Source organism: Gymnogyps californianus, chromosome 7 (genome assembly GCF_018139145.2).
Source record: "Gymnogyps californianus isolate 813 chromosome 7, ASM1813914v2, whole genome shotgun sequence".
Classification (NCBI taxonomy): Eukaryota; Metazoa; Chordata; class Aves; order Accipitriformes; family Cathartidae; genus Gymnogyps; species Gymnogyps californianus.
In genome coordinates, this window is record NC_059477.1 from 14,144,288 (window position 1) to 14,170,700 (window position 26,413).

The window sequence follows — 26,413 nt, forward strand, 5'->3', positions numbered from 1 at the left end:
TGTCTAAAACAATAATAGGATGGTACCTACCTGCTCAGAGGCATAACTGATGTGATTATCTGCAAATTTTTAGAAGGGATAAGCAAGGAAAACAAACAAAAAAACCCAACCACCAAACCATAGTGCAGGCTGAAAGTGTAAAGTTGATTGAAGTCTTCCCTTTCAATTGGCAATCATAGATCCTCGTTTTTGTCCTGATTATGCATTTTCACTTTAATGGGGCTTATAGAATTGCATATTCCTAAATCTGATTTCTTTTAAGAGTAGTGCGAGAAGGATGGGCAAAAAATTTCAGAAGACTAGTGATTGGGAGTGTCTTAAGCTTTGGGTGACCAAACAAGTATGTATTAAAAATGGACAAGTTTCACAGTGTCTTCGCTGAAATCTAGAAATGCTTTGATGGTGTCCAGCTGGGAACCAGAAGAGTCATTTGAAAACCTTGGCTATGACTGCTTGTATTTTGTGATGTGTTAAAGCAGGAACACCTGTCAAGAAGGAGTCAGTCTCAAGTTTAATTTTATTTTGTTGTTTCACAAAAAAGGTTTCTATTTGTTTAATGGGACTTGAGGTTTTTGCCATTCATTTAACAGGATTTCATGGTACACTCGGGATTTGAGTAAATCAGATTGACAGAAACCTTCTTTGTATTCATTTTTTAAAAGGCTGCTTTTCCCATTCTAATTTCTACAGTATTTGTATAAATAAGTGTCTTGTGAAGATATCAGTCTCAGTCTTAGAGTTTAATTGTACAGCGTCATTAAAACAGCTGAAACAAATACTCAGGGCTGTGACAACTTCAGGGATTGATTTAAGAAAATTTTTAATTACATTGAAAATATGTTTAAAGTAGAACAGTTACAGAAGCTGTATCATTCAATATGTAGAAGTTTTATTCAGTCTGTGAAATTAATCTAGCAATCACGCAGATTCCAACATCGTTAGCAAATCAGTTCCATAGGATTATGAAATGTCTCCCCGTGACCTATTCAGATTTGTGTTGAAATATTTATTCCTGGTTTGAAACAAGTTTGTTACTGTAGGGCAGACAGAACGTGTTATACAAGTGAAGTCAGCTGTATTTCTCTTACACCCACGGTGTAACACGAATTGATAGCGTTGATGCCAGCCTTTGTACTTGATTGATGTATATTTGTTTTGGCAGGGCTGTTACCTTAGATATCGTCCTTCCTCCCCTCCCATGGTCTCCCCTGCTGGCTTTTGTACCCAGTTCCCTGCTCAGCATAACCGCGGTTGTACAGCACAGCTGTCAGGGCACCACTGGGCTGGAACAGGCACCTGGGAGTAGGAGGCAAGGGATGCTTGAGCTGGCACTTGTGCTGCGAGAAATGAACATCAAACGATGTCTGTATTTAATCTGAAATCAAGTACTTAGATCTGTAGAAGGATTTTGCATAAGTGCAAACTAAGGATTACTATTTATCATTATTGCCTTTTTCATCTTCATATTATTTTAAAATAACCAGAATAACCTTTGAAGTTAGGGAAGGTACTGTTTTTGCCATTATATAACTGGCTAACATAAAGCACAAAGTAACCTACCTAAGATCAGGCCATTCTGTATCAGAGCCAGAAACAGAACCCGAGTTTCTCTTTGCTTTATATTTCAAGTTCTGGAAAATTTTTCTTTCCTTTAGGGAAAAAAAATGCATTTACGCATATCTAACATATGCACACATGTGCCTTCATGCAAGATGCATTTATCTGTTTGAAGAAGGTCACTCCAGCTGATGCCTTGGAAACAGAAGCTGTGTGTCAGTGGAGACTATTGATCTTGCTGGGGTCCTCCTGAGGTTAAAACGTTTCTCCTCACCAGGCTGTTCTCACTGTTTCAGCTTCCGCCCCACTGAGTGCTGGCCATGCCTCTGTCTTCTTCTGACTGCTCTGTTGGGCTTGTCAGGTTTGCACAGCCTTTTCTGTCCTTAATTTCCTTCTGCTTAAGGATGTCCCCAAATAGCTGCATCTCATATCTGTGATGTATCTTTGAGAAGGAGTTTCTTCCTGCCCAGAAGCCAGCTGAATCTCCATTTAAGCAAGGATAGGGAGAGAGGAGAATAGCCCTTGCTAAGGCCTCACAGCTGGAGAGGAGAGACAGCTTTCAGCAGGAACCAGGAGACGTTCAGCTGCTCTGCTGGCCTCCTCCGCTTACTGGCATGGACACAGGGGATTGCAGCAGAGGGAGAGCAGTGTCTTCAGTGATGGCACTGTGCTGGATGGGAGCTGAATGAGGAATGGGAGTGAGAGACACTGATGCTGACTTAATGAGAGTGCCTAAGGTCTCGAGGAAAAGAAGGGAAGATACTGTTCACTGCATTCCTCGGGGACCCTGGAGCGAGATAGGAGGGGGATTTTTGGCTGGCCCCAACTTCCTGCTTTCTGCTTCATCACTCTCTTCCTTCTAACAATAATTTCATCTGGGAAATACCTGGTAAGACCAACCAGTACAATGTTAGAGGGTGGAGAAATGTAATGATTATTGTTATCTTAAAGTAACAAAAGACTTTTAAAATATTTTTGAAGTCCTAAAAAGAGAATCTAGTAAAAGTTAGAAATTATATGGCCACGTAGAGAAGATGATTGGGAAAAACAGGAAAGTATGAGGGAGGATTAATGGGAAAATGGGACGTGTGCTTTCATGTTCGACTTTGTCCTTCTAAACTGTGATAGGAAGAGCTGGAGCAGATGCATACCTTTTGGAATACCACGGGTGTTATTTGAATTGGCATTAGCCAGACAAACACAATCTTTAGTAACCATGAATGTTTCTAAAATGTCAGACAGGTTTAACTCACAGCTCTGCAGCACATGCCTTCAAATTTAAAATTACAAAACCTTTTATGTACAAGAACGTACGCTATACTGAAATGTACTGAAAGTATAGAAAAATGTTCTTGAATTGAAAGTAGGAAAAGCTAAGTTTTAGTACTAAAATATTTGCTACACTTGAGGATTACACTTGAGGATTACAATATTAAGCTGATTTAGGACATTAGATCTGAAGTACTAGGACATAAACCAGAAGTGTAATGAAAGGTTTTGTCAGAATTCATTCTCACTCTATCTGTTTGTATTGATCTTGGGTTTTTCCTTGAACAGGTTAGTTGTCTAAAATTATGCTATAATTCAGATTTTGTTGCATGTTTAGAGAAATTATTTTGGAATAAACACCCCATACAATCAGGTCCATTAAATCAGTTGATTTTTCATCGCCTGTTGCTAAGGTTGACAGAAAAAAAATATTCCTGAACCTCAGTCAGAGGTGTGCAGCTTTATTGACAGAACATTAGTCCTTCATGTACCTGCCAGCGCAGGAGCAGGCGGCACAGAGCTGGTGGCAGGCGTAAGCAGCATCGTGCCTCTTTGCCGCGGCTGGCTCTGCCAGCCATAAACAGAGACACCCGGCGCTCCTCCGGGGTGCACCCAGCAAGCGCCTGCTTGGGCAGGCCGGCTGCCCCACACTGCTTGGGCTTGACTCAGCCTTCCCATGGAGGAAGTTGCTGGCAAGGGGGGGACGTGGGTTTGTAGGAGCGAGGGGAGCGCGATCGGTTGGTAGACAGCATTCCTGGGCTTCGGAGCTCTTGAAGACATGAAAAATGCAGGCACATGGGATCAGAGCTGCCTTTTCTAAAAGATTTGGGGGTTTGGTGGGGTTTTGTTTGTTTACTCACCCATATAAAAACAGGCATTTTAGTGTTTTGATGTCATTTTGGGGGCTCTATTTTTAGTTACAAAACATTACAAACATGAAATATTTAGCTATTGAGCCTGTTGGATTTAAAATAACTTTAAAAAGTTTTAAAGAGGGTTTCTGAAGTACTCATTTTTTTCCATTGCAGCACATGCATTTTTTGGTCCAGTGTTTTTACAGAGGCTGGAAGAGTGCCATTATGTTAAAGCCGGTGTTACCATTTGGTTTGGTAAGGAGGAAATCCTGTTGGTCCAAGGTCAATATAAGGGGATAATGTAGATTCCTCCCCCCCCCAGCCTTTTTATTAAAAAACATTTTTCTGACTATTTTATTTCAATATAGAAGGTGTCCCCAGTATGTGGTTAAGTGCCCAAATTAGCTTTCCATTACGCTTGAAGGCAAGGTTGAGGTGTACTCAAATGCAGTTTGCCTATAGAAGCAAGGTATTTCTTTTATCTCTGTAGTAACCAAGTATTTATTGGTATATAGGGAACTTCAGAAAGATAATCTCAATTTGGTCTTGTTTTTCATTTGCTATTCTTTTTACATACATCATCATTATAAGGGCCTATTCAGTAGTGTTAGAAATTACACTGAAGATGCCCAAACTCACAGAAGAAAAGGCAGAAAGAGAAGTGGTGTTGGATTTTTATCAGCTCGGGAATTACTTCTGTACAAACGTGACAAACTGCTAATTCACCTTTCTGTGTCTAGACATCAAAGAAAGAGCCATTAGGAATTGCATAACCCACTTCTCTGCCAAAAAAATTACCACATGTGCTTAATTTTTAAGTTTCATGTATCAGTGCAGCCTTCAGTTTTCAAAACAAACAAAAAAGGCCAATCTAATACCCACAGCCTGGCTCCGGATCAGGTGCTTGGTGGCAGCCAGTACCCCAAGAGGAGGACGGAGGTGCCGGGAGGGATTCCACCCCTCGGACCACCTGGCCGCAGGGGCAGCGAGGGAGCCCTCCTCTTCGAGACAAAGCCCAGAAAGCTCAAATCCAAACTGCCTTTTGTGACAGCAGATTTTTAAAGAGAGATCAGCCCACTGAAACTCTGCCATCAGAATGACTGACTTCTAGCTGTAGCAGGATTCCTCTGGAGCATGTTATGGAAAATAAATTTTACAGCGCAAGCTGTATGATGTTTTGAGGCGTTCTCTGAGGAGGCAAACGGGATCTGTGATGCATTGTTGCCAGGTTGTGATGTTACTGCAAGTCTCATGAGAGTCTGGTGTTTCTTGCAGTCCAGGTTCCATACAGTGATGCGATTATGTGAAAAATGAATTAAAATTTTAGCTCTCCTGATGTGGAGAAAAACATGAAAAAATGCATTGTAAAGGACACTTCATGACAATAAGTATATAAGATTTTATATAAAAAGTTAAAATCAGTCAAATATGATGATGCTAAGTGCAAAGTGGAAACATATTGGTGACTGTTTAAATCTTTTCTTCAAATAATGGAATGATTGGAACTAAGTGCAAATTTTCTGCTTCATCTAAGCCAATAGACTAGAAACCAGGGATTTGCTCTTAAGTCCAGGGAAAACATCCGTTTTCAGTTATGAAAGAAAATTGCCTTAGGGTTACTGGTTGGCAGGATTATTTTGTTAAAGAATGTTGTACCATCTCCCACAAAAAATACAGTTCCCATTGTGCTTTTCATATGCGTGAGCAGCAAGTGCTCAGTCCTCTTCCATAGAAGTTTTCTTGCTAACTTCATTGTGCATTCAGGTGCCTCCAAAAATTGTATGTGAAATAGTGTTCCTTACCTTAACTTTGGTTTAAGTATGGAAAATGGTCACGTTGATAGGTATCAGATATTTACATTTTATACTATCTTATTACAAAATTTGGACATGGTTTTTAATTTTATTAATCATTTGTCAAGTGCTTGCAGAAGGATGCAGCTTCACTTCAAATGTATGGGCTCATAAATCAGAATTAGGATAATAGTTGTTTTAAAACATGCACCTATAAAAGCTTAGGTGAATGGCAAAAGTTGTTTAGGAAATGCTATTTTTTTTCCTGTCATCATTCTCAGCTACGCGTAGGTTTAATGGAAAACTGGCAATAGCTCCTGCTGGAGTTCATTGTAAGGGTCTGTAGAATATAACTTTAAGGTATTCTGACCTTGTAGTTCCAGCTTAACTAAAAATGTGGGTTTAAATGCATTTAGTTAAATTGGTGTAGAAGGCTGTGTGATTGGGATTCTTTGCATATATGAAAGTCTGACCTATGTCCATGGTAACTAAAAGGCTACTAACATATTTCTTCATTACAAGTTCTCTGCTTATTTTTTTTTTCTTTCACTTTTTCTTCCCTGCACTGGATGAATTTAAGATGTACTTAAAATAGTTTGAGTCATTTTGGGATAGTGTTTATATTGGAGGCTTTCTTCTCATTTGCTCTAGTGTGATGAAGACTGAACTCTCTTGCTGCAGGACAGTGGATCAGGAATGAGGTAGTGGTCAGCTCGTTGGAAAGAAATGTTGATTACTGTCCAGAAAAGAGGGGAAAAAAGACCTGATGAGCTGTTTTGGTTTGGTTGGAATGTGCTGCTAGAATGCAGTAAGGGATGAGGGCTTATTTTACACTTCGTGGAAGATTCCTAGGACATGTTTGATATAAGCTACGTGTAGACAGAACAGATAAACAGATTGTGATTGAGATCTGTGGGCCCTTGGAAAAGATGGCTAACTATGTTTTTTGAAAGGACCGAGATCTTATTGCTGTCATGAAAGTTGTGCAGGGCCACTGTGAAAAGAAATGTGACTTTAAAAGCAAGTAGAATTAATTACACTTGAAAAGTCTCTTTTCCAATCTGCAGAGCATATTTGCAGTCATCTGCAGCTGAAGGCCATATTGCCCCCACACTTCAGCCTTCCATCTTGCACTGCGTTGGTGACTGAACTGTAAGGTTTCCCTCATGCTTCTGATTTCATGCTCAGTATCGTTAAGATTCCTTAATGGAAAAGCAACTTCTGCAACAGATTGGCAATGAACATATTGAATCTATCACATCAAAGAAGTAGTTGTAGGATGGCGTGAAGACTCTGCTTCTTTTTAAAGTGATCTGTATGGGCAGATCTTTGAGTCCCTGTGTAATTTTACCGACTTTGATCAGAGTCCATACAGCTTTAGTTGTTTTGAAGAATCGGGTGTTACTGTTGTGCTGTGGAGGTTAAAGGATGGTGTTTTCCTTATTTGTTGGAGACTAACATTGCTACTTACTTGGTGATATGGTAATTTAAATAAATATTAATATTTTGGTACCTATCAGCTCTGAGACCACTTGGCTTCTGATATATTGATACCAGAAATTCTGTGGGAACATAGGTAATTATTTTTAAAACTGATTTTCATTATATAGAATAATTGTATGTTTCTCTAAAATGTTTTTATACAATGCTTATCTAGACTTAAATACACACATGTATTTTCTAGGATTATTTACTACTGTGTGACAGATACACAGCTGTGAGTCATTTACATGAAGAGTAGGCAGATTTCTAAAAATGGAATGAAAAGCTTTAATAGTAATACAGAGAGCTGGTGGAAATTTATGTGCAAATGTCCTTTATTATATGATCACCCCCATATAAATATATAGCATTGAAAGAACATTCCAAAGCCTAAGGTTTCATATTCAAACATTTAAAGATTAGAAGGAAACAACGTCATTGCTTGCACAGTTGTAAGGCCATCTCCTTGTGCGTGTTTGTGTTGTGATACAGCCTTTAATTATACAGTCAAATTTTTCCCCATGGGAGTCATAGTTTTTCAGCATGGCTAACACTCACTGCCTTTTCTCATGGCTGTTTTAAGATGTCTCATCATAACAGTGATCTCTACGGTGTCCCAGGGAGCTCTTTGGCCGTTGTGGTGTAACACCTTTGGTGGTATAACGGTAGAGAGGAGTTTTCAGGACAGCTTTCAGCTGCTATAAGGAGGAGACTATCCTTCCTTCTCCTCATTTCCCATTCCATTCACTTCATGCCTTGTAATTTTAGTAATAGTATCAGGGGCAACAATCTGCTGAACGGTGAAGTAGGAGATGTGGAAACTCTGCATGGGTTCCTTACAGTTTGTCAACCAGGCTGGAATATTCTACCTTCACAGCACAGGCTTTGGTGCTTGAACTGATGCAATAACGTTGGTAGTGGTGGGTTAGTTGATGCTTTATCTGGAGTGGCCACAGAGGGAGGATATATTGGGGTGGGCGGAACTAAGGGGATAGCTGTCTGCAGGTTTCACGGTATTTGCTGATGGGAAAGCAAGATACAGGAATTGCACATCCTCTTTTTGGCTCCCGGGGAAGAGTTCTGTATGTTTACAGACTCTTTTGTCATTGGCCGTTGTTACCTGGTTTTGTCTCAGTTTTCTCTGATTTCTCAAAATGTTCTTTGGTAGTAGGATAAATGCTAATTTTGAAGTACGGAAACAGGAAGCATACAAAAGAGGCTTTCATTTTTGGAAGTTAAATTACAGAGAAATAAAAGAAGATGCTTTTTCAAGCATAGGCACAGATTGGAATACTTTTGCATTAATTACTATTAAAAGCTTATGTTTATAGTGGAAAACTTAATTTGAGGGAAAAATATTCCTCCTGATGCCATTAGCACTGTCAGCATTCTTCATTCTGTGTCATTCCTGGGGAAGGTTAGGAAGGCAGCAGTAGACAACCTCCGTATGTGGCAATATGGAAGCTTAATTTAAAAAAATTAATTTACCAAAGATCTTGTATAAGTGCTTGGAAACTATTATGGCAGTGATGCCTGAGAGGAGAGAGAGAAATCCCAAATGTGGTAGAAGTGCCTGCAGGGAGTATCCAAAGTGCAGGGCTGGGTTCAGCCAGATGACTCACTTCTAACGAAGTACTAGAAGCATTCCCCTTCACAGTTTGCTCTGAAATACATTCTCAGTTATTTGTGCGTACCTTCGACAAAATTCTCTCCGTACACAGGAGCTGTTGTACTCGAGTTTTTGGAACCCAAAAACAAGCTCTTTATTGATGGTGAGGTCAGGACGCTTCTGGGAATGGTGGCTTGTTGGTTACCAGCTGCTCCCCAGCCAGAAGGAGGTCGTCTCTGTTTTAATGAGTCGTGCTTTGTTTCTTTTTCTTATTTACAAAAAAAAAAAAAAAAAAAAAAAGACTGTTACACTATTTGCTGTGATATTTCTTTGTGATGGCATTGTTGGACTTCAGAAAAATGTTGGCTAGTATCAGAATTACTGGCAGAAATGTTTCAAGATAGAAGTGTGTATGTGCTGGGTGCCTTCTAAATGGCATCCTCACACTCCTGCTTGAAGAGTCGGTAGCCCTGTGAGCGGCGCTCTCCAACAGTTTCTGTTGGTTTTAATTTTTTGTTTTGGCAGATTTTGTTTTAGATCGAGGAGCCTAAGTGGAAGTTGGAAATAAAAACTTCACATATAAATAGCAGTGAAACAAGCAACTATGCTAACCTCTGCTTTCAGTTACAGTAACATAAACTTGAGGAAGCTTTGCCGATATCTTCTGCGTACAAGTGTAGGTAGAATTTGGCTCAGCAGTCAACTCCTTAATTATTGGATTTTCTAGAGTCTGCAGCTAATTCTGCTCAGCATATGCTATTGCTTTTTTTATGCTATACATTGATTTGGGAATAATATTGAGATACTAGTGTTCCCGATCTGAAATTTGAAGCCAGTGTTGGACAGGTTTTTTTTTCGTTCAGTTTGTATTTGTCACTAAAGAAATACCCAAATATTGGTAATGATCCCCAAAACTTAAATGAGATTGTTGAAGAGTAGTTATGCATGTGTAAAGTCAGTTTGTACTATGACATGATGAAAAAATACTGAAGCTGTAGGGCAGCTGTCTTGTCACTGTAAAGAAACTGTAAAAGCAGAGTCCACTGATTTGGGGATGGGGTGGTTAACAGTTTCAGACCAACAAAGTCTTACCTCAGAAAATTTTGTTTGTGCTCTGTGATGCATCTGGAGCTACTGATAGGAAGTGTAACATCAAATAAACTTTCATATTGAATTTCCTAATCTTAAGGAGTGATGGTTGTTTCAGACAGGACTGTAAGTTCATGGAAGAAAACATGAAAAGAAATTTGTATACGTGTGTATTTTACTTTCTTATTTTAAAAGTGCCTTGTTTAAAGGTCAGTAATTACTTTTATTGACCCGCACTGATGTGCCTTTTGGTGAGTTAGTTAAAATGCATCTCCAAATAATACCAAGAGAAATATGGCTTGTGTGCGTATGTATATGTACATATAAAATATGTATTATTTTACTAAAAGTAGATAAAAGGAAATGTGAACCTCTGTAAATGCCTTGAGAGGTCCTCTCTGGTTTTGGCTTTGCTAGCGTTTCTCATCTAGACATCTAAAGGCAAGTCAGCAGCTGGTGTAAAAGGCTAAAGATGAAATATATCCAAAGAAAGAGATGGATTGAAAAAATGAATTAGTTAATAAGAGTATTGTTAAGCTTTGGAAGGTTTTAAAACTGGGTTGATAAGTGACTTTTGTTCTATTTAAGAAAGCTTGATAATCTGGCAACATCGAAAGTTATTAGTCATACAAAGCAGATAGAGGGCAGATAGAAATAATACTTTTTGTGGGGGTTTTGGGGCCATCTGGGCTTTTTGTCACTGTGTTTGTTTTGTGCTTTTCTTTTTATGTAGATTTACAAGTAAAAGATAGTAAAATTGTCCTTGCTGGGAAATTACTGGCTGTCAAATGCAGCGTTTTATCCACTCATACTGTTTTGAGCTGCACGTTACCATTCCATTGAGATGTTCAGTTACCCTTATTAAGAAATTTGTATTTATTCTTAAATTTATAAATGTTGCTCAACAACCTGACAGTAGTAACTCACACTGTAGGACTGACTTGGCTGTTGGAATGTTGACAACATTATTTTAAAATGTTCATAAGAATTAAAAATTGGTTCAAGATAAGCCAATCTAAGATTTGTTAAGAAACAACTCAGCTTAAAAAAAAAAAAAAAAAAAATCGAAACATTCTTTCCTGTTGATGGCCAGGGAAGTTCTGTGAGGTTACCTGGCGGGTGCACAGCTACCCACTAAAGAGAAGAAGCCCCCAGAGGGGACGGTCCATCAAGGAGCGAGAAAGCAGTGATCCTTTTTCTCTGCATGTTTTTCTACTGCTGATCGGCACAAAACGTTGTTATTTGGAGATTTTCTAGTAGCTCTCCAGCCTGCATAATGCCACCATTCACAAGCTTCTAACGGGAGAAAAAGCAAGTGTGCCAATGCAGCCAGTGCTGCTAAATAACCCGTGTTGCTCAGGATGCCCTTGCCCTGGGCCCTGCTGGGAGTGGAGGAACAGCAAAATCCTGTTCCAGGGTAGAGGAGAGCCCTCATGATGGAGGCACATTGTTAACCCATTGATCGTAAGAAGAACTACTTAGGCATTAGATATCATTTGGCAAACAGTTGTGGAAAAGATTACTGTATATTTAGCAATGGGAAGGTTGTAAATGGCTGCACCCTAGTTGTGTGGTCAAAGAAAATACAGCTGAGATTATAGCAAAAAGCTCAGCCCCTCAAAACCTGCATTTTCTTAGTGCGTGCTAGGCACTGTCTTGAACTGATGCAAAAACCACCACATTTAATATATATTTTAAAAGATAAGCCAGTAAAATGTAAATTCCATTCACAAAAATATGAAAGTCAAAATTATGATTTCCCTGCCAGCAACTATTCGGCTTCTTATGCTTGTGTAATATTCATATAGTGTTGTATGATGTAACAGTTCCCTTTATGATGTTGTGGTTTTTAATATATATGTATGTATGTATATGTTTTGAATTCATAATTTAGATGAGAATTGTAACATGTATCTTTTAATCTCCTTGCAATGGAAGTCACAACTTTTATTCCACAGTACAGTGCTCTGTGGCAATAGTTTATTTTCTTAGTGAAATTTGTTTTACCGAAACCAGTAGTGATGGTATTTCTTTTGACGGAAAAAAATTAAATTTGCCGGTTGTGATTATCACAAGCTCCCTCTTATTTAAAGGGTTTATCAGATACGAGCTGCATGTTATTTTTGGTGGGTGATTTTTCACATACTTCCATCACAGCTGAAACTCTCTTTGGTATTTTGTTTTACCAGCTTTTTATTATTTCCTCTTACCATTATGGTTATGTAAAAATGGAAGCTGTTGTCTTTTAAATTTGCTTTCTTTTCTTATCTGGTTCTCTTGTGTCTGTCCACACTGGGAACTGGAATAAGTGAATCATGTTTAATTTCTTTTAAATGCAGTTCAAGCAAAGTGAATTTGTCAGTTTATTCAGCTAGTGTAGACTGGGATAAATTGTATTTCAGTCTCACCTAAAAATTTACCCAATGTTTAAGCCTTGTGTGCATTTTATATTTTGTGGTTTTAGCATAGTTAGGTCTCATTACAGTCTTTTAAGGAGTACTTTTAGCAATATATAAGACAAGTTTAAACATAGTTCCCAAACTTGGTTTTGAAGCCAAAGTAAATGAGGTCTTGTAGTGCCACATTCCAGTGATTCTGACATCAGAGGAATATCTGCAGTAATAAATTTTTATATTAAAGTGGCTGAATTTTTGTGTGCCTGCAAGAAGGAAGACTGGGGTCTGACATGGAGAAGCATTAAGCTAACCATTCAAGACACTAACAAATTTTTTCATGAAAACTTTTTCCCCCTCTGGGGAAAAAAAAAAAGCAAGGTACTTACATTTTGACAAAAATGAAATGTTATTTTAAAAAAAGCTCAATAAAACAAGTTATGTATTTTTGTTTAGTGTTTTATTGTTGTTTCAGGTTTCCTGATACTCTGCTGCAGTCTGTGGAGATATCTCTGTCTTTTTGTGAATTAAGGAGTGAGAATTATGCTAAAAATTATCTGAGCGCTGACACGAAACAAATCAAAACCTCGAAGTATTTTGAAATATTTGCACAAATGGACTTGTATCTAATGTATGTTGTAGATATTTGAATACAAAACATTCAGTATTCATCACATTTGCAGCATTATTAGCAAACTTTTTTGAGATTTTCATTCTGGGAAAAATAATGAAAAAAAAACTCGTAAAGGTTACAAACCTGATTCATACCAGGAAACTGGATTAAGGCACAGATAGCAGAGCAGGACTGCATCAACTTGGCCTTGTATGGCTGGGCTGAACTTTGCCAGCTAGAAAGAAGATTCACTTTCCGCTGTTGGTGTCTCTCTCTACGGTGGCAAGGGAAGACTGGGAAAAGCTGCCGATGAACGTGTGCTTAGCTGTGTTTGAGCTGATCAGCTCTTTTGTCATTCCTAGATTTTAAGAGGAAAAAGAGTTTAGTGCAATGTCTTACAATCCGGAGTACAATTTTTTTCCCTCATTGTTGTCATAACAATTACCTGTTTTATAGTGCTGATTCTTTCAAATTTACAATTAAAGTGTCTTCATCTTGTTTTCTTTCAGATTCTTCTCATTCTTTTCATCGAGATGAGACTATAGTTATTGCTCTTGCATCTGTGTCTGTACTGGCTGTTTTGATTGCTGCTCTGTTCTTTGGATACAGGATGCTTGCAGGTAGGGTTTGACGATACTATTTTTCTTTCTTTAATTGTTCTTTTGACTATTTCTCTAAGTTATACTTGTGTCTTCTGTTCTCCCCAGTCCCTATTATATGTTTGTACATAATGCTTCTCTTTCTCCTCTCTGACACTTTATGGTGATATCCCTTTCATAACAGTCCAGAGAGATTTATGATTTCTCCAAGCTGGCATTTTGGGACCCATTTTTCTTCAACAAATCCTTTGCTCAACACGGCTTAAGTGAGGTTGTGAACATGCTTTATAGTTATTGCCAGTGACATTCAATTATCAAAATAGTTGTGTAGCAGATAGCCTTAAGTTTGTAGCTATCAGCACCTTCACTGCTGATTTTACTGACTCTGAGAAGATTTTACAGGACTCCTTTTTAAATGTATGTCCTTGCCTACAATACTTATTTCTGCCAAGTCCCAGGTAAGTTGTATTGTTTTCACTTGTAGCATGGCAAAAAAAGGAAACTGTCTGATTCCCTCCCCACCCTCTTCCACAGGAGACCGTAAACAAGGTTTGCACAGTATGAACATGATGGAGGCAGCAGCATCAGAGCCTTCATTGGATCTGGATAATCTGAAGTTGTTGGAGGTAAATGTTCAACTCGGTTTCTTAATCTTCATTTTTATTCAATGTAACGCTTGTAGTCATGTCACCTCCCAGGTATAGTTACAGAAATAAATGTATCAGTGCTCCCATAATGTTTTCTTCTAAATCACAGTTTAAAGAAGAAATGAAAAGAAAAAAAGAAAAAAAAAAGGTTACCTCAGTTACATTTTGCCTGGTTTTGTTAGTAATATTGTTGGTATTAGCTAGAACATGTTCTACCTTGAGAAGAAAATACTGAACACTGGGAGGTAATGGGGGAAATTGGAATGTGCCGTATTTCAGCATTGCATCAGAAGATCCATCTTTTTGCTTGACACTGATCGCTTTAAGTACAGTATCCTACCATAGTCATTTGAAATGCTTTAGTAACACTATGGGAATATAGAATTTACTGCAGATAGGGCAGTATATTTCAGTAGTGGTGCATTTATGTATAGTCATTATTCACAGTGGGGTACTCTCTATCTCCATGGCAACTAGAGGCCAACCAGAACTTTCTACTCAGCTTGGTATTAGATGTATCATCAGAAAACTGTAAAATGTTATCCTTTCAATTGGTATGCTTGATAGAACTTAGGGAATTTTTAAAAGCTTTTAGCCAGAAATAAATCAGTAGAATGACCGAGAGAGATTCAGAGAGTGGTACTTTTCTTCTTTTTGCCCATTAGAAATCACACCTAGAGATGCAGACTGCAGACGTGCAGTGTGGTCTGGGCTAATGGTGGCAGCAGACTAATCAGCAAAGAAGCTTGGGTGCCTTCTGCCAACAAAAAAGTACTTGAGGCTGAGTTTACAAGAGTATAAGGATGTGTATCGTAGAAGTGTGCAAAGCCCCAGATGAAATTACTCATATGTATATGCAGTCCTGGAAAAAGCAGCAACTTTGTTGGTGGAGAGATCTGCTATGGGGTCTCCTGTCCTTTTTCTTAAATCCTAAGGAGCTGACTCCTCACCCCCCATCACAGGGTGTTGCAAAACAAATTGTCTTAACCTGTGCTTGCCTTTTCACATCTCTGTGGGTAGAATACATTCCAGGTTTGTACGTTGAAGTGACTCGCTGCTGCTTTGCAATCCACTGACATGAAAGGACTGAGAATCGGAAAGTCTGTCTGTTAAAGGATACTTTATTGTTGAAAACTTTCCTGTTAGACAATTTTATCATCTTTAGAAGCATTACTTTTGTAATCCCTTCTGCTTTCTGTTCCTCCTCCATTTCTAAGTATTTAAAAAGTAAAAAGATACTGGTCCATGAAATCCTTACAGTTTCATGTCTAGGTCTTCCTGAAAATTATGTAAATTAGATAGATGCTTAAATTCTTTTGTAGTTAGAATTTTTTTGAGCTTTAGAAACCAGGACTCTTCCTGAAGGTGGTTTAGAGCAGAGATCACATCTTTCTTCAGTTGCCATGGAGATGGGAAAGGCCATTCTTTGAAGACTGTCTAACATAGTGGGGGCTAGAATAAAGATTCACAGGTAGTAAGGAATTAATTACTCCTTTCTGTTAAAACCTGTTTACCTCTTTTGGTAACTATTTTGCACTACAAATGCATATATTGTTATTGCTAACCTAAAAGGTACAGCTTATAAAGCTATCCTAAACCTAAAATGTTTAGCTTAATGTCTGTGATCTCTGGAGTTAATTAAAATTGATCACATAAAAGTTATAAATGTTTAGGAGGCAAAAGTTTAATAAGAGAATTAGCAGCACAAAACACATGCATTTTATTGATTCTGTATGTAAAACTGCTGAATAGATTATTTATGATTTATTTACTGGGTATTCAGACTATAGATCAATTTAGTAAGGTCTAAGTTGGCCTATGCTGAGGTTTCCAGCTCCAAAATGGCTTTTATGACAGCATTCTAATTCTAGTTTTCAATACAAAATATTCACTATTTTTTATAGTGTAAGTCAGTATAAAAGCTGGCATACAGTCTTTGTAGAGTAAAAACTTGGATTTTGTCTTCATTTATTATTTAGTGAACTATTTACATTTTTTTGCAGTTGATTGGCCGGGGACGCTATGGAGCAGTGTATAAAGGCTCCCTAGATGAACGTCCAGTTGCTGTGAAAGTATTTTCTTTTGCTAATCGTCAGAACTTTGTCAATGAGAGGAACATTTACAGGATTCCGCTGATGGAACATGACAACATCGCCCGCTTCATTGTGGGGGATGAGCGATTCACTGCAGACGGCCGTATGGAATATTTATTGGTGATGGAATATTACCCCAATGTAAGTGCTTCAAAGAAATCAATTGCATTGGTTTAGATTCCTAAGAATAGCCACATAAAAACGATGTACTATAGTATTTGCCAGGATTTTTCATTGCTTCTTTTTGCACAGTAATGTAAAACTAATCCATATAAATTACAATTTTAATGAACCTTAGCATGGTTTACTGTAATACCCTTTAAGATTTCCCAGTTAGTGCTAGCAAATGTAGTCTTACAAGTTCTCAGCTGTAGTACTTGCTCTTGGTTATGGTGCAGGTTTTTTTACTCAACTGTGCAATATTCAAAGACAGAATTTGAAGAGTTGTTTTTACTTAAAAATAATTTAATAAATTTAAAGCTTCTTAGTATTAAGACATTATATCTCTGTTATGGTAGTTATGACCTCACTCTTACTTTCCAGAACCATATCTTCAAATCTCCTTAGCTAACTGAATGCTTACGTCCCTCAGATTCATTGATTTGAGTTCTAACGCTGTGTGTATGTGTGTGTGTACACACGCATAGAAACATAAATGTTTTAAAAATACACAGCATAAGTGTGAATTGCTTTCACGAAAAATCATAAAATGTAATGCATATAGGGGTTATCTATATGAAAATGCAAAAAATTATGTTTCACAATTTATCTTGGGGTTTTTTTGCTTGTGTATGGGAAAGAACTTTAATTGTTCAGTTAAATAATTTTTTTAATGAGCGTTTTAGTCTCAAGTAAGCGAACTCATATTGTATTTCCTCCAGTGTGTAAAGGTGATGGCTGAAGCCTGATTTGTTATGGGGACAGTAGGAAAAAAGTTGCTTATTCAAGTAGCAAAAAGAAACAAAACCATAATGAATAGCAGTAATGATGGCCTGTCTTAGGGTGTTTTAGGCTCTACGTGTATGCTTGTGTTGAAAGTTAAATGCATACGTGTATATAAATATCTAAATATGTATGCAAATTTAAGGCAACATAGCACTTCACAAATATATAAAGAGTATCTTAACTGAAACTTTTAAGTGAGAACGCACTTGATCATGTCAGCTTATAAGACATGGGCATCTAAGAAGAGATTGCAGACTAGAAATGACCACAGAAGCAGCTCAGTCATGCCCATACCAGATGGACAGTGGCAAAGCACGTCAGCTCTGGCAGAGTAGGCTTATTTTCAACTAATTGAGTTAAGTGAAATCAAGCAAGTATTCTGCTCCTGGGAGAGCATAGCATAACTGTCTTAACAGGTGATCTGGTTTTGCTGTTTTCTTGAATGAAAGGATTTTCAGCTGAAATGTAATTTGATTGAAAATTGGGTCTTGTTGCTTATATAAACAGGATCTGTTAACGATCTGATTAAATCCACAGATGAGGCTTATGACATCATATTATCAGATTCTTTCTCAATATGGTATTAAGAACAGCAAGATCAGTCTAAAATCAATCCACTGGTGGTTTGGAAGTCATTGGAAAAAGTGCACAGCAGGTGTAATTAATGCACAGTGTGATCCTTAATTCAGTGAGCAGATGTTCTGCTGTATGTGGAGCTAACAGCAGAGAAGGAAGCCTGCTGTGGCAGCCCTACTAAAAGGGAATTGCACCGTTCAAACTGGAGCCATAAATCTTATTTCAATAAGGAGTAACCCATACAAGATGTGCAGATGAAATACTCCCCATCCAAAACATCGTTCTCCCTCGAAATACTTTCCTTCTTGAAAATAGGAACACGCAAACCAGAACATTTTCACACAGAAAATTGTTCTTGGTGTTGCCTCGGTGAAAGCAAGACAGATAGGTTTGACCCAAATTGTGTTATTATCCAGACATGCCTTCAGACCAAAGAAATTAGGTGAGCAAGTAATAAAAGAAAAGATACGTGTATTTATCAATCAACGTCCTGTTCTGATGGTACTCTGAGGTGTGACAGGTGAATAAGCAGTGAGTAGGTCGCAAGGGATGGCATAGTAGGAAATAAGTAATAGCCACAGAATTGTCCCCCCAGTAGTCAGACATTCATGTCTTTTTAGAACAATAGAAAAAATGTTGTAAAACATATATAGAATCTTATGATTGTTAAAACAAAAACATCAATTTTATCAAAAGTTATAATCAGAACAAATGTCCCCAATTTGACATGTAACTCATAACTCTGACAAGAATAATCTTAATTACAAATACGTATGTCTAAACTTTTCCTGGTTGTCATTTACATTGAACTTCACTAAAAGCATAAAATCACAGCCCTCAGCTAGCTTAAAAAATATCTGGTGGCTAGCAAGCTCTGCAGCAGAAAGATCTTGAAGTTGGTTTGAGATCTTTATACAGTGAGTGTTTCCCAGTCACACCGTAACAACAGTCCTGTGGCCTCTGTTAGAATGGGCTGGAATCTCAACCCACTAAGCCAAGAAAATCCATTACTGCACCCAAGTTGCTGGCAGTTGGAGGCTAATAAGAGTGTTTGTATTTCTTAAGAGCTTTAAACAATAAGAAAAATTGTAAAATTCTTTAAGTCATTTCTCGGTGGATTCTCAGCTGGGTTTTTTTATTACCAAAATCTATTTGAAGTTCATACAACAGCATTTTAAAAAATGAAAAAAAATGCTCGTGTAAACCTGTATGAGTGACATTTGTTCTGTGTTTTCACCGAGGAGGTTATCAATTTATGAGTTCCTTGTTCTGCGCAGGCTAAGTCTGAAAAGCTGTAAGACTTTTGTAATTCTATTAAGGAGTGTCAAGAACTTGGGTTTAGTTTTAGCGTTGGATTAAAAAAATGTCTACTGCTTCGGTCACTTTAAATTCTGGTATCTATGTGCCTCCATCTGAACTGTGCATGCGTTACATACCTGAATGTCGACTCCAAATGGACTCAGATGGCACATACCAGATTTTTTTGAACCAAATGTTACATACCTAATTTTGCAATAAAGTGTTTTTAGTTGCAGCTATGATAAGATGTTACACATTGGTGCATCTTTAAGATTACAGATTTAATCAGGCAAAAGAGGGTAGTTTGTAGTCATAAATATATTGTAATATGTACGCAGAGAGAACTAGACGACTTGTTCTTCATGCGTGGGGATTTAGTTTGTTTAAACTGAGTGTATTGTCATTGGGGACTGTGTGCATAAAAACTGCTCAAGGGTGTCATAGTTTGCAGGACCTGGCTCTTGTTTCAGATAGCAGTCTCAATTGACACCCTTCGTTCTGGTTTTCTTGGAGATTCCACCACAAATTACTAAAAAATTCCCCATTTTTCACATTTAACTTCTCTTTCAAGGAAAGGGGAACATGACATTCTGTTTTCCTGTTTCTCCGGTGTGTGTGGACTAGCTCCTATTCTGAATTACCTTTGGGGTTTTTTTGTTTTGATACATAAATAGATTATAGCAGGGGAGATGTCAGCAAGAGATGTTGAGTATCCTTCTGTAAGCGCTAATGGTTTAAAGACCACTATTTAGTAACCCAGGCTGTTGTGTCTGCAGTTACCTTTCTTCTTCTGTTGTTCAACAAGACTTTTTCAGAAGAATAAATCAAGTGCATGCCTTGCTTTTGTTTTATAATTAATATCATTATTCCTAAGGGCAATCCCTGTAATAAATTTTCTGTTCCACTTTAGATAAACCAAATGGCAGCACTAGAAATTAATGAAACTTTGGTCCAATCTTGTGTTTTAGAACACCTGGGTAAACACAGAAGCAGTTGCAGGATTAAACCTTTCAGGAGCAATGGATAAAACTGACTTTCCTGAAGATTTTGAGTTATTCAACTGGACAATGATTTTAATTCAGGTGGTTTTTTTGTTGTTTTGGTGTTTTTTTTTAGGGTTCTTTATGCAAATATTTGAGTCTCCACACAAGTGACTGGGTGAGCTCTTGTCGTTTGGCACACTCTATAACTAGGGGCTTGGCGTACCTGCACACGGAGCTACCTCGAGGAGGTAAGGCCAGGAAAGGATGCCAAGATGTTCAAGATACTCTTATTTCTATCAGGTGGTAGATTCCCGCCTTTCTTTTTTCTCTGTGACAGTATGGTGAGTAGGAAATGATGAATGCAAGTAGAGATTACTCAGAACTTCTGATATGTTCTTGCCTTCTGAACAATCCCGTGTCGTGGGCTGTGTCTGTGACACTTGTATCAAAACATGGAGTAAGAGCCAGCAGAGCCCCAGAGAAAGGCAAGAGGAGGAGGCAGAGTTGTGCAGTGCTGCTGTATCATGGCAACAGATTACTGAAGACCTGAAGCACTGGATGTCTGTCTAGCAGAGAGCAAACAGATGGGGTGTTCTGTTTGTTTTTGCAGTTCAGATGCAAATCACCAAAGCATTTTTTAGTTTGTGTGTGAACTGTATACACAAAGAGAAATAATTAAATCTTCTAACTCCACTGTAGTTTTGTTTGTCGTATCTCTTGATTTTTGTCTAAGGGTGTGGACCTCGTCTTCGCTGTGTACAAACGATACTGCCGGACTTTTAGTGTTTTATTAGAGCACCGGATGTGACACCATATTGATTTATATCTTTGTATCTCTGCTTGCGTGCTTCAGCCAGCATTTCAGCAGCTGAAGTATCATGATTATAAAGCAGATATTCTGAGATCTGTGATGTATTAGGCTGTAGAATATGGCCTGGCACTGAAGCATTAGCTTTTTGGCAGTAAATGAAAGGATGGTATCATTAATTCTATGTTAAGGTGCTAATGTTTGGATTAAAATTCCAAACTCTATATCTCAAATGTTAAGCATCAACTCTAGCAAAGAACGACAACTGAAGATGCTGTTAAAAGTGCAAGGCTGAAAATACCTACATCAGTATTCCTATGTGCCATTGAAAGTGCAGCTATCATCTTAACTTCATCATTTCAAAATGTGCAGACAGGTGTGTCCATTAGCAGCCAGAAAATGTGTAAACCTTCTATCATAAAGAAGAGACAGCTATAGGCTGATCTATGAATGCTAGGAAGGAACTCATGGAGTAGAATAAATTCCACAGTAAAACCGGTTCTATAGTGCTGGCTGCTTTACTAACAAAATAAATTGCATATAAACTAGGAACAACTGAGATTATTCTTTGGAAAAGATCGGATCCCTTGCAAGATGAACATGTTCAGACTCTCTGGAATGATATTGTCTACATATCTTCTGAATAGGTGCCAATTCCAATCATAATGTAAATAGTTGGTGCCGTATTTGACGCAGGAGTGTGGATATGAGAGAGAGCATTTGGAATGGCTGTCAGGGCTGTGGCAGCAGGTCTGTGCTTAAGTACACGATGTCTCCCCTGCCAAAATCATGCTGAAATATCCCTTGGAAAGAAGCTTATTGGCAAACACTAAAACTGTGTATAGGAGTAGCCTAATATATTGTATAGATACAGTGAAACTCTGAATGCCAGTCAGTTTTCTATAGATAGTATACTGTGGATCTCATTCTAAAGAAGCAAAAATGTTAGCTTTGTAAAAGATAAATTGATTTTCTGTTTATAATAGCTGAGCAGACATAATGAGGTTCTCTCATTTTGCCAAACAGTAGAACTGCTCAAATAGTAACAAGCACTTCCCTATGTCCAAATAGACCATTACAAACCTGCAATATCCCATCGTGACTTGAACAGCCGCAATGTACTGGTAAAGAATGATGGAACATGTGTAATTAGCGATTTTGGACTCTCCATGAAGTTAACTGGAAACAGACTGGTACGCCCAGGTGAGGAAGATAATGCAGCCATTAGTGAGGTAAGTACAAATGAAGATAAACCAGTGTGTAAAGGAAGACAAACTAGTATGGAAGTAACACTGAGAAATAGTTGTTTCTGTTACAAGGTGAATGTTAAGGCGGTACAATTCCTGTAAGGGCGAATTGCAGGAATATGGGTGAGAAGTAGCTGAAACCTTGATAGGGAGAAACTGGTTTTATTCTCAGAACACTTGAAAACCAATCTAGCATTTTGAAAGGTGATAGATTGGCAGCCCTGGAGACTGAAGTTCTCTGTGGGAGATATGAGAAGATGCAAGGTGGGTTTGGTTGCCATGTTGTTTGCAATGATGTGGTACAGGTCCCTTCAGTCTTGTACTGCAAGTATTAACTGAAGACCAAACATTCTTTGGTGGTTTTGGTGTTAATTTTTCTGAAATGGTGACATACCACATTCTACATCCTACACCCATTTCTCTGTGTGTCATCTGCAATTTTCTGGACTTTAAATGGATACATCTGGGAGAGTAGAAAGTAGCATGTAGAAAGACATGGACCAACTGAGAAAGAACAGGGACAAAATAACAGGGGATGCTTGAAAGAGAACCTTATGGGAAAAGATGAAAGAATGAAGGTTGTTTAGGGAAGTAAAGACAGAGACAGGCCTTCAAATATGTAAACAGCTGCTACAAAGAGAAAGGAATAAACTGTTTGCATTCAGTGTGGATAGGACAAGAGGTAATGGGATTACATTGTAAGAGGGAGAATTTAGGTAAGTTATGAAGAAACCTTTCTAATCTGTAGAAGGCAGCCAAGGTCTGGAATGGACTGCTGAGGAAGGCTATATAGAATTTGCATCATTTTATGAATTTAAGGAACAGATTGGGAAAACATCTGCTAGGAGTGGGTTAGAATGGATTCTGGGCAGAAAGAAGAAACTGATTTTTTTAAGATTTCTTTTTTATGATGCTGTGATTCAGAGAGTGGTTTTCTGTTGTTTTTTCTTTTTGTATAAGCATAAATACGCTGACACCTGAATATAGGCTACTGAAATACAGTGAGACTATTTTAAACAAAGAGTGACAGTCCCTAATGGTTCAGTATATTTGTCATCTTTGTGCTTTTGCAGAAAACCTTTACATTTCATTCAAAGAATGTGTTTTGCAGTGTTAATCACCTTCCCTTAGAAAGCAAGTGCTACATTAATAATACTTAGTGCACAGGTCCTCTTTTTAGATCTGCCCTTACTGAACAAAGAAACAGGGAAACCACTGTTTAAAATGCAGGGATATGGAATAGTACTGTGACAAAATACTGTCCTACAAGTACTGATGAGTGATTGCTCTAATCTAACATATTTCCTAGTGGAAAAGAATAGATATCTTCCAAGGCTGTTAATAACCTTTGACCATGGAAGATGTAGGGGAGAGCCTTGCTGACAGTCCAGGAACAAAGAGAACAAGTTCCTTGTTCAGCAGCATGCTCTTCCATTATGATACATACCTTGGTGTTTAACAGAGTAATTTCAGGAAAAAGAAACATTTCTGCTAAATCGTATTGCATATGAGAACATTGAGTAAAGGACAAAATTATTTTCTTTTGGTACATACAAAAAAGCAACAGAGTACGGGAGGGGTTTTATTATGACTACGCTCCTGATAAGAGTCTAGAAGCTGAGGAGATTGATTAGAAAAGAACTGCATTTTCCTTAACTGTAGAAAATATCAAACAAAGTAGGGTATTAAAAAAAATAAATCTCCATAATAAATTGAATTTGGAAATTGCTTCCTGATTTGAAGCTTTGATTTTATGTTTTCCCAGGTTGGTACGATCCGCTATATGGCCCCAGAAGTGCTTGAAGGAGCAGTGAACTTGAGGGACTGTGAATCTGCTTTGAAACAAGTAGATATGTATGCGCTAGGCCTTATCTACTGGGAGATATTTATGAGATGTACAGACCTCTTCCCAGGTAACTAAAAGAACTGGAAAAAACATAATAGTAGAAAACGGTAACAGCAACCAAAGCTACCTTGTTACCATAGCTTTTTAAAGTGAAGAAGGGAAATAATTTTCTCAATTGTTTTTGCCATTAAGTCAGTGCCATCTAGCGTTCAAGATGATTGTTGTCAATACAGTGTATTTGATTGTGAAGCATGGTTCGTGCTGAAAGACTTTAAATTACCTGTTTAAGCAGTTTGCAGGCCTCATGGTAAGTGCAATTTGAGCATTATTATTATTATTGTCCAGAGTTTACAAACATTGAGAGCTGGGCTGATGGCAAAGGCAGTACTTTCAGTTCTTAGAACTGATAAAAGTGCATGAAGTGTCTTTCAGACTTTTCTCATGAAAAAATGGATGAGAAAGTGCTGTGATTTAATGTAGCATTTAGTCAGTCGTACTTTTATTTATGCTAGCGACATTGAAAATTCAGCGAAATCCTCCATACCTGTAACATAAAACAAGAGGAAGTAGACTTTTAAAGTTTAACACATGAGATTGTGTCACTACCACCGTCTTCTTCCCAAGGTATAGCCTACAGAGTTAATCTGACATGCAGCATTCTCTCTGTAGTCAAACAGCTGCACTTTATGTGCAGAGACTTGTAATCTCGCTGGGCTTCCTCCCAAATGAAGTACATTAATATATTCAGTCAGCAACGTTTCACAGAAATTAGGTGTCATCCTCAGGCTCTAAGACATTCTGAATGTGCCACTCAAGCAGCAAAGTTTGAAGATGCTATCCTTTGAGAGGCTGCTGAACAACACTTAATTCATTTGCAGTTAATTCAGCTTTTTTGGTGAAGTTAGACTTTGGGGGAAGTGGAGAACATCTCGACAGACAGCAACTTTGATACTACCTTTCATCACCTGAAAGCCCTTGCTCTGCCTTTTAATCTGTGATTTTTTTTCTTTCTTTCTTTCTTTTGCTAACAGGGGAATCTGTGCCAGAGTACCAGATGGCTTTCCAGACAGAAGTCGGAAACCATCCCACTTTTGAAGATATGCAAGTCTTGGTGTCTAGAGAGAAGCAAAGACCAAAATTCCCAGAAGCGTGGAAGGAGAACAGCCTGGTGAGAGAGAATATTTTCAAAGAAACAATCATTTAACCAGCTATAGGGTGTACTCGCTTCTTAAAGCAATTTTTTAATACGTTCTTTTTTAAAAACTTTTTGTTAGTATTTAAGGATTGGGAGCTGCTTCTGTCTGGACTTCTTAAATATTGAATTCAGTTTTTAAAAAGCCATTGACATGAAAGCTAGAGTTCTTTTAAGGAAAAATGCTATGATTATTATCGGATGCTGAAGTGTGATACACAGAAGATAACTCGTTATATTAATTGTTAGACAGTATCTGCAGTATTATGCATGAAGTACCCATATGTTCTCTGTACGCTGGATGAGAAACATAAAGGCATTTTCTGCCTTTTGACATCCTATAAACTAAAAACACCCTAAAATAGTTGGCAAAAATGTAAATATACTCTTCCAAAACTAAAATCTATAAACATTTTAATAAACTTTTTCTGAAGTTGTATAGTCCTCAGAATTTCATAGAGTCATAGAACCGTTTAGGTTGGAAAAGACCCTTAAGATCGAGTCCAACTGTTAACCTAACACTGCCAAGGCAACCACTAAACCAAGTCACTAACTGCCACATCTGTATGTAATACCTCCAGGGATGGTGACTCAACCACTTCCCTGGGCAGCCTGTTCCAATGCTTGACAACCCTTTCAGTGAAGAAATTTTTCCTAATGTCCAATCTAAACCTCCCCTGGCACAACCTGAGGCCATTTCCTCTTGTCCTATCGCTTGTTACTTGGGAGGAGAGACTGACACCCACCTCGCTACAACCTCCTTTCAGGTAGTTGTAGAGAGCGATGAGGTCTCCCCTGAGCCTCCTCTTCTCCAGGCTAAACAACCCCAGTTCCCTCAGCCGCTCCTCATAACACTTGTTCTCCAGACCCTTCACCAGCTTCATTGCCCTTCTTTGGACACACTCCAGCACCTCAATGTCTTTCTTGTAGCGAGGGGCCCAAAACTGAACACAGTATTCGAGGTGCAGCCTCACCAGTGCTGAGTACAGGGGGACGATCACTTCCCTAGTCCTGCTGGCCACACTATTTCTGATACAAGCCAGGATGCTGTTGGCCCTCTTGGCCACCTGGGCACGCTGCCGGCTCATACTCAGTTGGCTGTCGACCAATACCCCCAGGTCTTTTTCCACCGGGCAGCTTTCCAGCCACTCTTCCCCAAGCCTGTAGCGTTGCATGGGGTTGTTGTGACCCGAGTGCAGGACCCAGCACAAAGCCCTGTTGAACCTCATACAGTTGGCCTTGACCCATTGATCCAGCCTGTCCAGATCCCTCTGTAGAGCCTTCCTACCCTCAAGCAGATCAACACTCCTGCCCAACTTGGTGTCGTCTGCAAACTTACTGAGGGTGCACTTGATCCCCTTGTCCAGATCATTGATAAAGATATTAAACAGAACTGGCCCCAATACTGAGTCCTGGGGAACACCACTTGTGACTGGCCGCCAACTGGATTTAACTCCATTCACCACCACGCTTTGGGCTCGGCCATCCATCCAGTTTTTTACCCAGCAAACAGTACACC

At 38.5% G+C, this 26,413-nt stretch overlaps 1 protein-coding gene across 1 annotated transcript in view; it reads left to right on the forward strand.

Moving 5' to 3' along the window:
• Window positions 1-26,413, forward strand: part of BMPR2 (bone morphogenetic protein receptor type 2) — a 109,015-nt gene that overhangs the window by 71,475 nt on the left and 11,127 nt on the right. Inside the window, exons 4-10 of the mRNA XM_050899570.1 lie at window positions 13,169-13,279; window positions 13,793-13,884; window positions 15,909-16,139; window positions 19,935-20,049; window positions 21,681-21,841; window positions 23,622-23,769; window positions 24,734-24,870. Coding sequence (XP_050755527.1) covers window positions 13,169-13,279; window positions 13,793-13,884; window positions 15,909-16,139; window positions 19,935-20,049; window positions 21,681-21,841; window positions 23,622-23,769; window positions 24,734-24,870 — 995 coding nt within the window. The remainder of the gene's footprint in view (window positions 1-13,168; window positions 13,280-13,792; window positions 13,885-15,908; window positions 16,140-19,934; window positions 20,050-21,680; window positions 21,842-23,621; window positions 23,770-24,733; window positions 24,871-26,413) is intronic.